Raw genomic sequence first — 14,154 nt, forward strand, 5'->3', positions numbered from 1 at the left:
GTTTAAATTGTATGTAAGGTTCTAAACAATTTTGTTCCAACTTATATTTTGGACTGTTTATCTCACTGCATTCCTAATTGTAATCTTAGATCCTCTGACAGCAGCTTGCTCAGTAATACGAGAGTAAAAGAACTGGTGAGATGGCTTTTTGTTTCTGTGAACATAAGACCTGGAATACTTTACTTTAGAGCTAGCCGGGCCAGTACAATTAAAACTACTAAAAAAAAAAAAAAAAAACACACTTCTTTAATCTACTTTTTTTTTCTTTCAATACCTAGTTTTTCATCTGCTACATTTTATATATAAATTTGATCTCAATAAATAAAATGTTCAAGTGGAAAATCTTTACTGAGTAATCCTGTATAATTTTTGAGAACAAAATGATGTAACAATGGTCAGTGGAAACCAAAAATCACCAACCCACTGAGGGCTGTATTCAACATCAAATCAAAGTTAAAAGTCAAACATTGAAATCACAGACTGATCTAACCTGTGTGAATTTCATCACAGCAACTTGTAATGTGACTCAGTAGTGTGTATGGCTCCCACATGACAGTAGGTGCTCCCGACAACGTCTGAGCATGCTCCAGATGAGACGGCGAATGGTGTCCTGGGGGATCTTCTCCCAGACCAAAACATAACCTCTCTGAGGTTCTCAATTGGATTCGGGCCAGTGAATGGCATCAATGCCTTAGTCATCCAGAAACTCCCTACACACTTTGGCCATATGAGGCCGGAAATTATCCTGCACCAGGAGGAACCCAGGGCCCACTGAACCAGCACAAGGTCAGAAAATGGCTCTGAAGATTTCATCCCTGTACTTAAAGACAGTTAGGGTACCGTTGCCTAGCACGTGGAGGTCTGTGCAACCCTCCAAGGTTATGCCACCCCAGTCCATCACTGACCCAATGCCAAACCGGTCATGTTGGATGATGATGCAGGCTGCATAACGTTCAACACGACATCTCCAGACTCTTTCACATCTGTCACGTGTTCAGTGTAAATCTGCTCTCACCTATGAAGAGAACAGGATGCCAATGGCAGAGATGAAAATTGTATTCCTGGCGAAAGCCAATCGAGCTGCACAGTGATGGGCCGTGAGCACAGGTTCCACTGGAGGACATCAGCCCCCCATGCCACCCTCATGGAGTCAGTTTCTGACAATTTGGTCAGAAACATGCACACCAGCAGTGAACAGGAGATCATTTTGTAGGGCTTGGCAGTGCTCCTGCTGTTCGTTTTCACACAAAAAAAACAGATACCAGTCCTGCTACTTTTTGATGCCCTTCTACAACCCTGTCCAGTCTCTCCTAGTGTAACAGCCTGTCTCCTGGTTTTTCCTCCAGACCATATTGTGAGACACAGAAAACCTTCTTGCAACAGCACGTATTGATGTACCACCTTGGAGTAGCTACACTACCTGCGCAGCCTTAATCAGCTGCAGGCACCACCACTTGCTATAAGTAGTGACAAGAATACTAGCAAAACAAAACTAGAGTAGAGTCAGTCAGAAAGAATAAGGAAAGAGCAATTTTCTGTGAATATTACCTACAAAACCATTTCCTTTTTGGGGGTTGTCTTGCCGATGTCTCTCCAGTGCACCTGTTTTCACCTTCATTTGGACCAAAGCAGATAAAGTTGATTCACAATCACTTATCCCTAAAGCTTAGCTGACTGGCGTTTGACTGTGATGATTAAGTGTTCTCTTAATTTTTTTGAGCAGCGTATAAACATCCACTGAATTTTCATCTTCAAAATAAATTGGTGCAATCAAAAAGCCATAACATATTCTACATTTTTATTATAGTACTGTTCTGATTTCCTACTTGTTTAACAATATGCTTTTATGAATGCAAATGCTTCTATTACATAATGAGTCTCAAGGTATTCCCTTCAGGAATAGGTGGAAATATATTCCACACATTTTAAATTCTTTAGCTATAATCATTAGTAATATCAGTAAAAATGAGGAAGCCAGGGCTAGAAGCAGATGTTTACAGCTAGGATGGGACAATATGCTCCTGTTATTTTTGCACATGACATGCTATGCTTTGGGTTCAACAGCAACTTGCTCCTTTGACAAAACTTTCAGTTTATGATCATATTGCCTCATGTCTCATTTGTTAAACTGCTCTGCAGAACTCTGTTTGTGCTGTAGATTAGCCAATATAAACTCTGCTACAAAATTCTTCTGTAATTAATAGATGGTTATATATTCAGCTGTACACTGTGGAGGTTGTTTGTTAAATCACCAAGAGCGGTTTTACAGCCACACCCCCAGCCAATTTTCTATCATTAACTTCTTGTAGCCATTTGCTCTATAATACCAGTGGTTTCTTACTTTTTGTAAGATTTTATAAATGTTCATTTGGCAATGTTCACCTGTGTTATTTAATGTTTGTTTAGATTTCCTAAGGCTAAATTAAGCACAACACATTCAGTGATCTTATATGTGCTCATGCAATACAATGATTAATATTCAACCAATACGAAACATCTGCTAGCTAACTGATTGCAAGGAACATATAGCATGCTTTAAAATACTAAAATAAAAATTACTCTCTAAATGTGTAAAAATTACATTTTAAACCTCTGCATCATTTTTTTTTATCTCAAACCCACCTGCTTCTATGTAAAGCCAACAAGTAGTTTTCAAGTTATTGACAAAATAACTTAAGAGGATTCGGCACACATGTAAAAAAACAAAGTTTCTCAGCAAAAGACTCATTGAACTGGTCAAATGCAAAACACTTCAAACAAGAATGATTACAGAATGATGAAATTTATAAATTAAAAAAAAAAATGTTACTTACCATGTTCTTGTCACTTGTCTCATATTTAATGGTGAACTGAAGTTCCATATCAGCATATAGGCATGTTTCATTATTGTTATCATAAACTTCGGCCCTCATTGCACAAGACTGTAAGACACCTTAAAAAAATCAAAATTTATAAATATATTAAAACAGAAACAAAAAAAATAACGTGTTTAAAAAACGTTTCCAGGAAAAATTGGACCTCAAAGGAGGTTTTGCTCAAGATTTATAATGCATGACTGGCGAGGTCTCATCTGACATGTGTACAATTTTCATCTCCAGACTACAAAAACAACACTGGATCACTAGAAAAAGTCAAAGAAAGGGCAAATAGGCTGATCCTGGGATGAATTATGAGGAAAGAAAAGCTAAGCCTTTTCTGTTTAAACAAAAGGACATTAAAAGGTGACATTAAGTGTTTAAAACTATGAAGGAAATTAGTACAGTGAATACATAAACACAGTTGGAAAATTTTATAGTAACTTTCACACAAACGTTAGAAAATGTTTCTTCACACAAAGAACACCATAAGCACATGGAATAAGTTACAAAGTAGTATGGTAGACACTAAGACATTCTGGACTTTCAAAACTAGACTTGACATTACTATGGAATAATTAGATAGATAGGACTGACTGGTCTTGTTGGGCTGAATGGCCTGCTCTTAGTCTAACTTTGGTACTTTTCTAATGTTCTAAAAATGACATTCACAATTCTTGCTATTGTAATGTCGTTGACATGTTGCATCAGTCAAGGATTAGTCAGCCATTGTATCAGCTGGTATTCCCTTACCAACAGCAAGGGCGCCTATAAGGGGCAAACTACCAAAGAGGAGTGGCCATTTTATGAATAGAGAGCCACCTAAAAGAGTCATGTAAAAAGAAAGAGAATCCATTCTGCCACTCGGCGCTACATTGGTGTCAGCAGCAGGACAAAAAGACCTACTGTCCAACTTAGCAAAGTGCAGAGTGTTGCAAAGCCCTAATAGACTTGTAGGCTCTTCAGAAGAGTTCTTGGAGAGTGTTGAAGCTAAGATCTAGGATCTTAAGTGCCATTTGCAGTATTACTACAGCAAGATCAGGGGTGGGGGATCTGATCGTAAGCGGAGCTTCAGGTTCATGGAGCTGGAAAAAGTGTGGTAGATTGAGTTACCACTGACCCCAGGAGAGCAGTGTAAAAAACGGCAAGTGTTAAAACTACACAGGCAAATGATCGCAGGAGCATTATGGGGCAGCCAAAAACGGAGAGTCTCAAAGCCGAATGAAACAAAACAGACGAGAAAATTGAATATATGCAGCTCCAGACAAGGAGGTTCGCCAGCTTGCTTACATCGACATAGCATAGGTTGTGTTGAACACCTATGCTACGCCTACTCAGTTTGTCCTAAGCAACTTCTTCCAAAACCTCCCGAGGAATTCTCAGATGCTTTTAGGCTAGTCAAGAGATAAACACCTACAGTATATCCTGGATCTACCTAGGGTCATGACTTTTACATCTGTGCACAGTGAGCATCCTAATTTAATGCCCAAACCACTTAAACTGGCTCCTCTTGATCCACAGAAGAAGTGGTTCTACTCCTGTAGTGCTGATCTCCAACCCTTGTCAGAGAGAGTGGTTGGGAGCTGCACCCAACACACGATGAACCACCTGGAGAGCCAGTTTAATTACCCTGTACAGTAACCTCATTTTAGCAGATTGCACCTTCTGTCACATTTCTAGGAGGGATCCGATAGTGACAAAAAATTGTGGCTTTGACATGGTGGGAACCTATGTACCTCTACAATCCTTTGGGCTATGTTTTCTTGAAAAGTGTGCTCCTGACAGACTTAAGGAAAAATAGCTTAAGGGAATGGACAGACTAAGAACAATTAATAAAAAGATCCTACCAACTAAATAAAATAGAGCATCTCAGCTGAAACAAGCACAACAAGATCATTTCAATGAACTTCATCAGACTCATCCTGTAAAAGACCCTTTAAAACCAGAACATAAGGATGAGTGAACCGTGCAATGGCACTGGGTGAAAGGTAAGAGTGTGATGGATTTTGTTACACTAGATATTGAACTGCATAAGCTTCTTAGAAAAATGATGGCTGGACGGCTTCTTCAGATGTTGCTTAATTTTGCTAAAATGACAGCATACATTTGTGGTGTAAAGAATATTGCACTGTGTATAAAGCCTTTATTCTTAAATACAAGCACATAGTGATCAATCTTTTTAAGCATGTCATGAAAAAATATTTTAAAAAGACACTTCGTTCTTTAAAATTTAGTAAGATAAAAAAGTAAGTAGCTTTTCCAGAAGTCAAATGTAACTTGCAGTTTTATCTATACAAAGGAAAGGCAGTTAGATAACACTGACAAGTACAGGATATTCAAACATCATCACATGATAATTACAGGAAGATGTACTCTGAAACCTGACCTGGAAGGGGGGGGGGGGGGGGGGTAGAATCGCTGCGTACTTTAAACATGAAATCAGAATTTCAAGTTACAGACAAAAAAAGTACAAAGTATTGCAAATCAAGCAAGAAAAAAAATCCCCTCCTTTCTTATTGGCCGACCTTGGCTTACTATTTCATTTGCTTACAAGGTTAGAAACTTAGGACTCACATTTTGAAAACCACATAAATAATGTGTACATAGCATTATTCTGTGCTAAATGTTTTTAATACTTTTTTTTTTTTTTTCTATGTCCTATTTAAAGTCTGTATATGGGAAGTTTGCTATATAAAAACAAACAATGAAATCCCTAGCACAATAAGCAAACATACCTGCTACCAGAACTGACAAAACTTCAAAAAGGTGTACTGTACATGTAGTTGATATGGGTTTATTATTATTTCAAGATGTTATATAAAAGAATTAAGACACTTAACAGTGACACAAAAACAGTATTGTAAAACTTTATTTAAATACAAAGATGAGATATAGCTATGCAATTAAAATGACAACTAAAAATTCCCATTTTATTGTAGTAAATCAATTGAGCCGGACATTATCCGTAAACTTTGTATGGGCCTGTAGTGTCAAACACAGATCCCAAGGGCCAATTGCTGTTGCTGATATAACCTCCGTTGTAATACCAAGCCATATAAATAACAGAACATGTATGATTAACAGCAAGAATTGGCTTCGGAATATAAAATTGTTCACAGCGAAAGACTGAGGTCAGCCATCCATCAACTCAATTTGAAACCCCGCGCTAGAGCCCGGTAGTGTAGTCACTAAGATATCACACATTTCTTTGTAATTAATTTTATGAGAATATCGTTTTTTTCACCTCGAGAAGTTCAGAACTTACTGTGAAGTGACAAATAGTTAAGGAAAAAAAATCAATAAGACCTTCATGTAACTCCTGATAGCAAACCGATATGCTGATACCTCATTCAAGTAACTTTCCAGAGTTCTTTTTGCCACCAAAGGCGTGATTAAAAAACACTTTGAAACAACTAACAAAATAAATCACTGCTCGGTCGAATCTAGCCATTCCTACTTAGCATTTTCTTGACGTGTTTGGTTGATATGAGCACACTTTTAAAATGCAATTGTCGCACTTCTTGAAATAAACCCGTTTTTCGCTAACTGAAAATAGAATCGGTTCTGGAAACATAACAGACACGGTGTAAATAGCGGTATTCTTTATATTTTTACGTGCTACTATGAGCGATGCTCACCAGGAGCACACACTGCGTTCAACGCGCCACGGTCTGCGGTGCCTTTCTCAGGAGAGTCCCGAGGCAGCAAGGCCGTGGAAAGAAAAGTTTCCCGTCAGCACTGAAAGACAAGACAACTCCTTTGATACGTCTGACTCCTCGTTCTCATACTCACCACAGCCCAAAACAATGAGAAGGAGCAAGTTCTTATAGCTCTCCATGGCAGGTGTACAGAAAAAACACAGCAGCAGTCAAAGTAAAGTGTAGATCGTCAGTCCGTGGTTAGGGCTACAGCGCAAAAGAGCATGAAATCACATGACAGTAGTCGAGAATCATGAATGATCGCGAGGGGGCGGGCCGTGTGGCGTCACGTGTCAAAGTTTATTTATTTAGAGAGAAAGAAATTGCTGTTTTTTCAGAATAAAAGTTAAAATTGGTTTAAACAGAATGACTCCCTCCAGGAACCACGTATAGGAGCAGCAGAGGCAAAGATTTCGAGAAGTGCACTCTGTTTAAGATTTATGTCATTTTTCCTGCACTAAAACTGTTAAATAACAGCCAGTTTCCTAAATCCGCTATTCCAGTTTGGATTCGACGGATCCATAATTTATATATTCCAGAAAAGAAAATGCTGCCACGCCGATAATAAAATTACCAACACGGGATAACTGTACAAAATAAACAACGTTGGTGTCTGATATCAGAATTGCTCCCAGCTCCTGTGCTTAGTTTGGCTTCCAGCTAGTACAACTGTGTAGAACCAGCGCTCCTGCCATAAACCGATCCTTCCCCTACATTTCTAATTAATCCATAAAAAGTGATGTGCAAAATGTATGTTGTCATGCAGATATGTTACGTGAAAGTCTTAATGTATTTTATCCCCAAGGCTTTTTCAGCACCCTGAGTGTAAATCTCATGTCTCAATGTTTTCATGAGGGGTTTGCGTGGACTTACCTTCCAAAGTTCATTAGGTTAATTGGTCAGTCTGAATTGAACTATGCGTGGATAAGACCTGTGATGGACTGATTTACTATTTAAGGATGAATCTCTTGCCTTGAGCCCAGGGCTGTCATGCTAACATTAATCCCGAATTGGATTAAGCTTGTCTGAGAATACAATGGCTACAAAGGCTTTTGCCTAAGGAGTTCTCTGGTCAACATACTTTTAAAGTAAAGCAGGCACGCATGTTGGAATAGGGCCCCGAATGTAAGAAGCTGCTATGCCATGTCATGTGACGTTACAAGTAACAGATGGGTTGACTGTAGTTGTGGTAATACTCTGATCTGGAAAAATCAGCAATTAGACAATGAAGAGTTGCATCATAAGAAAAATAAAATAACTGAGCACTGCCCACAGCAAGCAAATGGCACTGTAATTGCCAGACTATATTTAAAATAACATCTAGGCTGAAATGATCAGTGGAAGATGAAATTACAGAAATAAGACCACCAAGTATCATAACCACAGATTGCTGTATGTCAGGTAAGTTGAGCATTACAATAAGCTCAATAGAAGAGACTTCTTCTCCTTATCATCCTTGCCCACCTCTTCCTATTGCAGATGACCATAAGCTTATAAATAAAGATATGCACAATAACCTGACATCCCCAGACCCAGGAATAAACAGCAATATGCAGCATTTAATTAGAAATAAGTAAATGTTTCATTCATTAAATCCTTAGCAGTATTCCCCCAGAATTGCAACAAATTGGCCAGGCACAGTACAGAATTAATTAAAATCTGATGTCCATGAAACATTTGTTTGAATAGTTACTGAATTATAGAGAAGAAGCAGGTGAGTATGAAATGCCCATGTGGCATTATTCTAGGAACTGACGAAAAAAAATGTTGTTAAATGCAGGAAATTCACAATACTTTCTCAGAATCTCATTAGTACAGGACTGGGTTTTGTTGTGTTTATGTTTTTTTTTTAATATTTTCCTTGCAGTTTTTATGAATAATAGTTACGATCATGTTGGAAGTGTCCTGATTTGGTTTGTTTAATTTGTGGAATTATTATTGTCATTTTTGTTGTTGCTAATTATTATTCTTTTTAATGAATGCCTCCATGTTGTTGATAGCAACTGCGAACAACCTTGCATTTGATTGTTGTGCAGATGTGTGTGTTTGTGTATCTTCACCCTGTGATGGACTAGCCTTTCACCTTGGTCATTCGAGTGTTCAGACACTCTGTGTGGTTTTTTATTTCAGGTTTTAGATTCAGGTTTCTTTGATTAGTTTTTTTCCCTTTTTTTAATTTACAGTTTACTTTTATTTTTGTCACTTTTATGTCTATCAATATCACCGTCATCTTTTGTACCTATGGTCAGTACCATTTGTGTTTCAGTTGCTAGGGTCCCTCCTGCATTTCTTGGGACTTACCCTCAAAGGTCATGACCTTTGATCTTTTAACCAGCAATGTGAAAAAAGTCACTCAGGAAGGTCAGTTCCTTATCTGAGTTGACATATTCTAAATCCCTTTTTGTCTTTGTCTTTGAAAATTAAAACCTTTATTTTTGCTTTTTTGGTTTCAGTTCATGACTGTATTTTTTGACTTTGATTTTTTTCCTCATGTTTTGGTTTTGCTTACTAATCTTGTGACTTCCCAGTTTCAACCTTATTTTTGTCTTTGACTGCATCTTTTCTCCTGATCACTTCTAAAGACAGCTTTGGTAGTATTCCTAGCAGGACATTTCCAGGGATTGTCCCTGTCTTGTGTCTCCCCCAGAACCGTGCCCTGGATAAGCGGATTAAGAAAATGGATGGATGTATGGATGGATTTCAACAGCATGATGATTGGCCAGATAGCTATTAGAGGGTGAGGAGCACAAGGCTCACAAAATGCTCCTTTAGTAAGGAATAAGTGGGTTCAGAAAATGTTTAAATTTTACTAGAACAAACTATAGTGGCTGATATTGGGATAAACAAATAATTCAAATGGCAGTTTGTATTTTCAAACTCACTGGTCCAGGTATTTTAATAAGTAGAATAATGGGAGTTTTTGGGTGTAATGCATAATGGCATGCTTTAGTACAACACATCAGACTGATCACCTCGTGAGAAGAACATCTTGATTAAACTCATGAGTATGTGCACTACAATCTGGAGCCAATTTTGTAGTGTAAATGCACTTACTGTTATCCAGGGAGACCATGTTGTTATGCTACTTTTTTAGTTGCTCTCATCTATGCACAATTATTATTACTTAAGGTTTTTGACAATACAAAATATACAGTATTGACATACCTATAAACTTGATTTGAACTGAAATCCAACTTGAGAGATGGAATTCCCACACAATATAAAGAGGGGAAATATCTGCAGAACCTTAGGGTCAATAGCAACGGCGTAGCAAGGTTCACAGGGGCCCGGGTGCAATCATCATTGAATGGGCCCCCAAACCTGCGCGCTTTGTGTGCTCGCAAAAAAAAAAAGAGGCTTGATGGGCCCTCCCGAGGCCCGGGTGCATTGCACCCCTTGCCCCATTGTAGCTACGCCACAAGTCAATAGATAGATAGATAAAGAGTACTTTATTTGTCCCCAGGGGATTTTTGTTTTTTTATAGAAGCTTGTTAAATAAATAAATACAGACAACCACACACACTGTGGTCTGAACATATGAAAGAATGACTAAAAAGAATGAAAAACTTCTGACTTGGCTGTCCCAGTCCCTGTGAGGCATTATGTAGATGTATTGCGTTTGGCATGAAGGAGCCCCACTAGCGTTTGTTGACACAGTTTTTCTGAAAAATTTGTTGGCTGATAGTCCTCAGTGTTAGCGTGTCAGAGAGAGAATGTGCAGCTTTGTTCATAATGGCACTAGTTTTTTTTTTTTAATTCTCTTCTTTGCTACTATTTCCAGTGTATGTCCCATAACTGAGCTTGCCCTTTTAATGAGCTTTTTGATTCAGTGGGCCTTTCTTGAAGTGTTGTTACCAGTCTAGCACATCATAGTGTAGAAAATCACACTGGCCCGCACAGAATTTTAGAATATTTGAAGGATGTTATTACCTACAATTAAGAAACACAACCTCCTAAGAAAAAAAGAGTCTGCTTTGCATTCTGCCCAATACTGCTCTTTAAAGGATTATTACTGATTTTTTAGTTATTTTTGTGAACTTTCATCTGTCCTGTCATCCAGATAAGCCACTGAATTGAGCATGTACTGTATAAGTTATCTGAAATCACTGCACGGTCTCTGCCTCCAGGGGAAGTATGGGTCAGTCGGGTATTAGGCACATATGGGGCAGCTACAAGTTGGTTCTGCTCAGACTCCTATGTTGCTGAGGCTCACTAGGAAGTCTTTTTTGAAGGGGTGCAGGCACAATGTAGAAAGAGTGGCAATAATGAAGAAAAGGCAATAAAGTCTGCTTGTCTTTGTTTATCTATTGGTTATTAGGGTATGTGAAGGGTACCCACTCCTCTCGTAATATCTGAGAGGGAAAGAGAGCATAAGAGAGAATGCTTCCACAGTACTATCATCAGTGACGCATAACTCGGTATACTCAGTGCCCTTGAGCTGGACAGCTTGGATGGCAAAGTTAACTGAGCCTCTGAAAGCATTGTTAAGAAGTAACTTTTAAGAAAAGATAGAATTCAGGAAGAATTGTTCAAATTTTTCAATGATAATACTGGCCAGTCATATTTGTACTATGTGGATCAATAATCAATAGTTAGAATGGATCATAGAATAAGTGAAGGGTTTAACAGTAGCCTTATTTAATTTATAGGCAGAATATAGTAATTTCCTGTCTTGGAGTTGATGTTGCAGGGTTAGACTCCGTTCTTAGTGACCCTAAACTGCATTAAGTTATCTTACACCTTTTATAGCTCTCCATATTACTTTGCGAAATATCAAAGATTAAACAAAAGCAGGCTTTTTGATAAATAAACTTAAGAGTGATAAAACTTCACTTGTCTTTTTTTAGTGTTAGTGTACTCAAGCTTTCATAACAGACTGTATGAAAACCACAGGATGTGTGACAACAAATCACTAAGTTTTTCAAGTTCCCACCCTCCTTTTTACATTATCTTAGGTTTATGCTGTCAGCTCCTTGTAAAGCAGTTGCAGTCACATTTTCTTGTAAAAGTTTAACCTTGAAATGTTGAAGTACAAGAAGTACAAGTACAAGTTAAGAATATTAAATGACATTAGGGGCTTCATTAACAAATCAGCATTGCATATTTCTGACTGCTTCTACACACTGACTTTAATGAACTAAGGCACAGCTAATCAGGGAAAAGAAACCTGACATTTGATACATTTTCTAGTCTTTATAAATTAATTTCTAACAATAATTAATAGAAATTACAACAAGGAGGAGGACAAAGGTACCATGTATGTTAAAGGAAACTACCATAGTATCTGTACATATAATATGCATTGAGATGGTGTAAGCTACAACATAAAAAGAAGGACACAGTTTCCTCACAATTATCAACATAAATGAATGTATTTATTCCCCAAGTCAGCTTATTCCAATGCCAAGTCATGCGTTTCCAAAATATATCTCATCAGCCCTGAATAAGATGCCAGTGTCCTACAAAGTATGTTCATATACACCCACCAGTACAGTTCAAATCAAAATCAACCCAACAAGCATGTGCTTGGAATGGGAAAGGGAAGAAAATATGCACAGGGAGAACATGCAATATCCACACAGGGAGCTGAAGTATTTAGCTGTGAGATATCCCAACCATCCACAATGAACTTGAAGAACCATATTTTACTAAAAACAATTCAACATTTTCAATTGGGCTGAATTTTGAACAAATATAAGAAATTTGACAAGCGAGAAGAGACCATTCTAATTTAACTAGCTAATAGCTAAGCTGTCCCAAACAATATTTGTACAATAGTTAAAAGTACAGTAAATCTCTACAAGACCAATTTACACGGCTTGCTAAATTTACTATGTTTAAGTATGAAGGAGTAATTATACTGAAGATCATAAGAGGTCCTAATTTCACCATGATTGTAACCTAGCAGCCATTTAGATATGCTGCATAGGATTTCAAGCTGCAGACTTGGTGTCACTTGTTGCTTCACCAGTTGTGCTATACTTCGGACGCAAATGTGCAGGAATATGTAAACCTATTTCTGTAGAGCAACATTTAATGGAGTGATTTTTCTCAACATCAATCTGCTTCTAGCATTTTGCATTGCTAATAACTGGGCCAGGAGTTATTTGGATTTTGTGATTTGTTTTCGGAGTTAATTTGTTCATAAACTTGCATTCTGACACATAAACATAAAGTGGTCAAATCATGTTCCGGGATGAATAAGTTCAAATTTTCACCCAATCACAATAATTGCCCTATAAATACAGTATATACATAGATCAGCCAGAGCTGTATGACAACCTACCTAATATGCTGTTAACTCCTCCATGTGCCACAAAATTGCTCTGACCCACCCAAGCAAGACCTTTGAGGGTGTCCTGTGGTATCTGGCACCTAGATGTTAGCAGCAGATCCTCTTAACTTCTGTAAGTTGTTAGGTGCAGCTGCCGCATATCAGACTTGTAGTTCCTACATGTCCCATACATGCTCAACTGGATTGAGACCTGTGGAATTTGGAGGTCAGGGCAACACCTTGAACTCTTCATGATGTTCCTCAAACCATTCCTGAACAATTTATGCAGTATGGCAGTGCACATTATTCTGTTGATAAATGCCAATTCAGTCTGGAAATGCCATTGCCAAGAGAGGGGTGTACCAGGCCTGCAAGGATGGTTAGGTGCGTGTTACATATCAGATTAATGTCAACGTGAATGGCTGAACCTAGGGATTCCCAGAACATTGTCCAAAGCATCACACTCCTCCCATTGGCTTGTCTTCTTCCCACAGTACATCCTGGTGCCATCTCTTCTCCAGGTAAACAATGGACACGTACCGGGCTGCCCACATGATGCAACAAAAATCTGTATTAATCGGACTTGCGAAACGTTTTCCATTGTTCAAAGGTCCAGTTTCAACAATCGAGTGATAGATAGATAGATAGATAGATAGATACTTTATTAATCCCAAGGGGAAATTCACATACTTCAGCAGCACCTTACTGATACAAAAGAACAATATTAAATTAAAGATTGATAATAATGCAGGTAAAAACAGACAATAACTTTATGTAATGTTAACGTTTACCCCCCCCCGGGTGGAATTGAAGAGTCGCATAGTTTGGGGGAGGAACGATCTTCTCAGTCTGTCAGTGGAGCAGGAGAGTGACAGCAGTCTGTGGCTGAAGCTGCTCTTCTGTCTGGAGATGACACGGTTTAGTGGATGCAGTGGATTTTCCATAATTGATAGGAGCCTGCTGAGCGCCCATCGCTCTGCCACAGATGTCAAACTGTCCAGCTCCATGCCAACAATAGAGCCTGCTTTACTCACCAGTTTGTCCAGGTGTGAGGCGTCTTTCTTCTTTATGCTGCCTCCCCAGCACACCACCGTGTAGAAGAGGGCGCTCGCCACAACCATCTGATAGAACATCTGCAGCATCTTATTGCAGATGTTGAAGGACGCCAGCCTTCTAAGGAAGTATAGTCGGCTCTGTCCTTTCTTACACAGAGCATCAGTATTGGCAGTCCAGTCTAATTTATCATCCAGCTGCACTCCCAGATATTTATAGGTCTGCACCATCTGCACAGTGTCACCTCTGATGATCACGGGGTCCATGAGGGGTC

At 38.5% G+C, this 14,154-nt stretch overlaps 1 protein-coding gene across 3 annotated transcripts in view; it reads right to left on the reverse strand.

Moving 5' to 3' along the window:
- Positions 1–6,811, reverse strand: part of lamp2 (lysosomal-associated membrane protein 2) — a 50,343-nt gene extending 43,532 nt beyond the window's left edge. For all 3 annotated transcript variants that reach the window (XM_028815873.2, XM_028815872.2, XM_028815874.2), the window contains exons 1-2: positions 6,648–6,811; positions 2,814–2,932 (exon numbers count right to left, since the gene is read on the reverse strand). In XM_028815873.2, the coding sequence (XP_028671706.1) occupies positions 2,814–2,932; positions 6,648–6,693 (165 nt within the window). In that variant the 5' untranslated portion in view covers positions 6,694–6,811. The remainder of the gene's footprint in view (positions 1–2,813; positions 2,933–6,647) is intronic.
- Between the last annotated feature and the right edge of the window lie 7,343 nt (positions 6,812–14,154).

The sequence above is a fragment of the Erpetoichthys calabaricus genome, chromosome 12 (genome assembly GCF_900747795.2).
Source record: "Erpetoichthys calabaricus chromosome 12, fErpCal1.3, whole genome shotgun sequence".
NCBI lineage: Eukaryota > Metazoa > Chordata > Cladistia > Polypteriformes > Polypteridae > Erpetoichthys > Erpetoichthys calabaricus.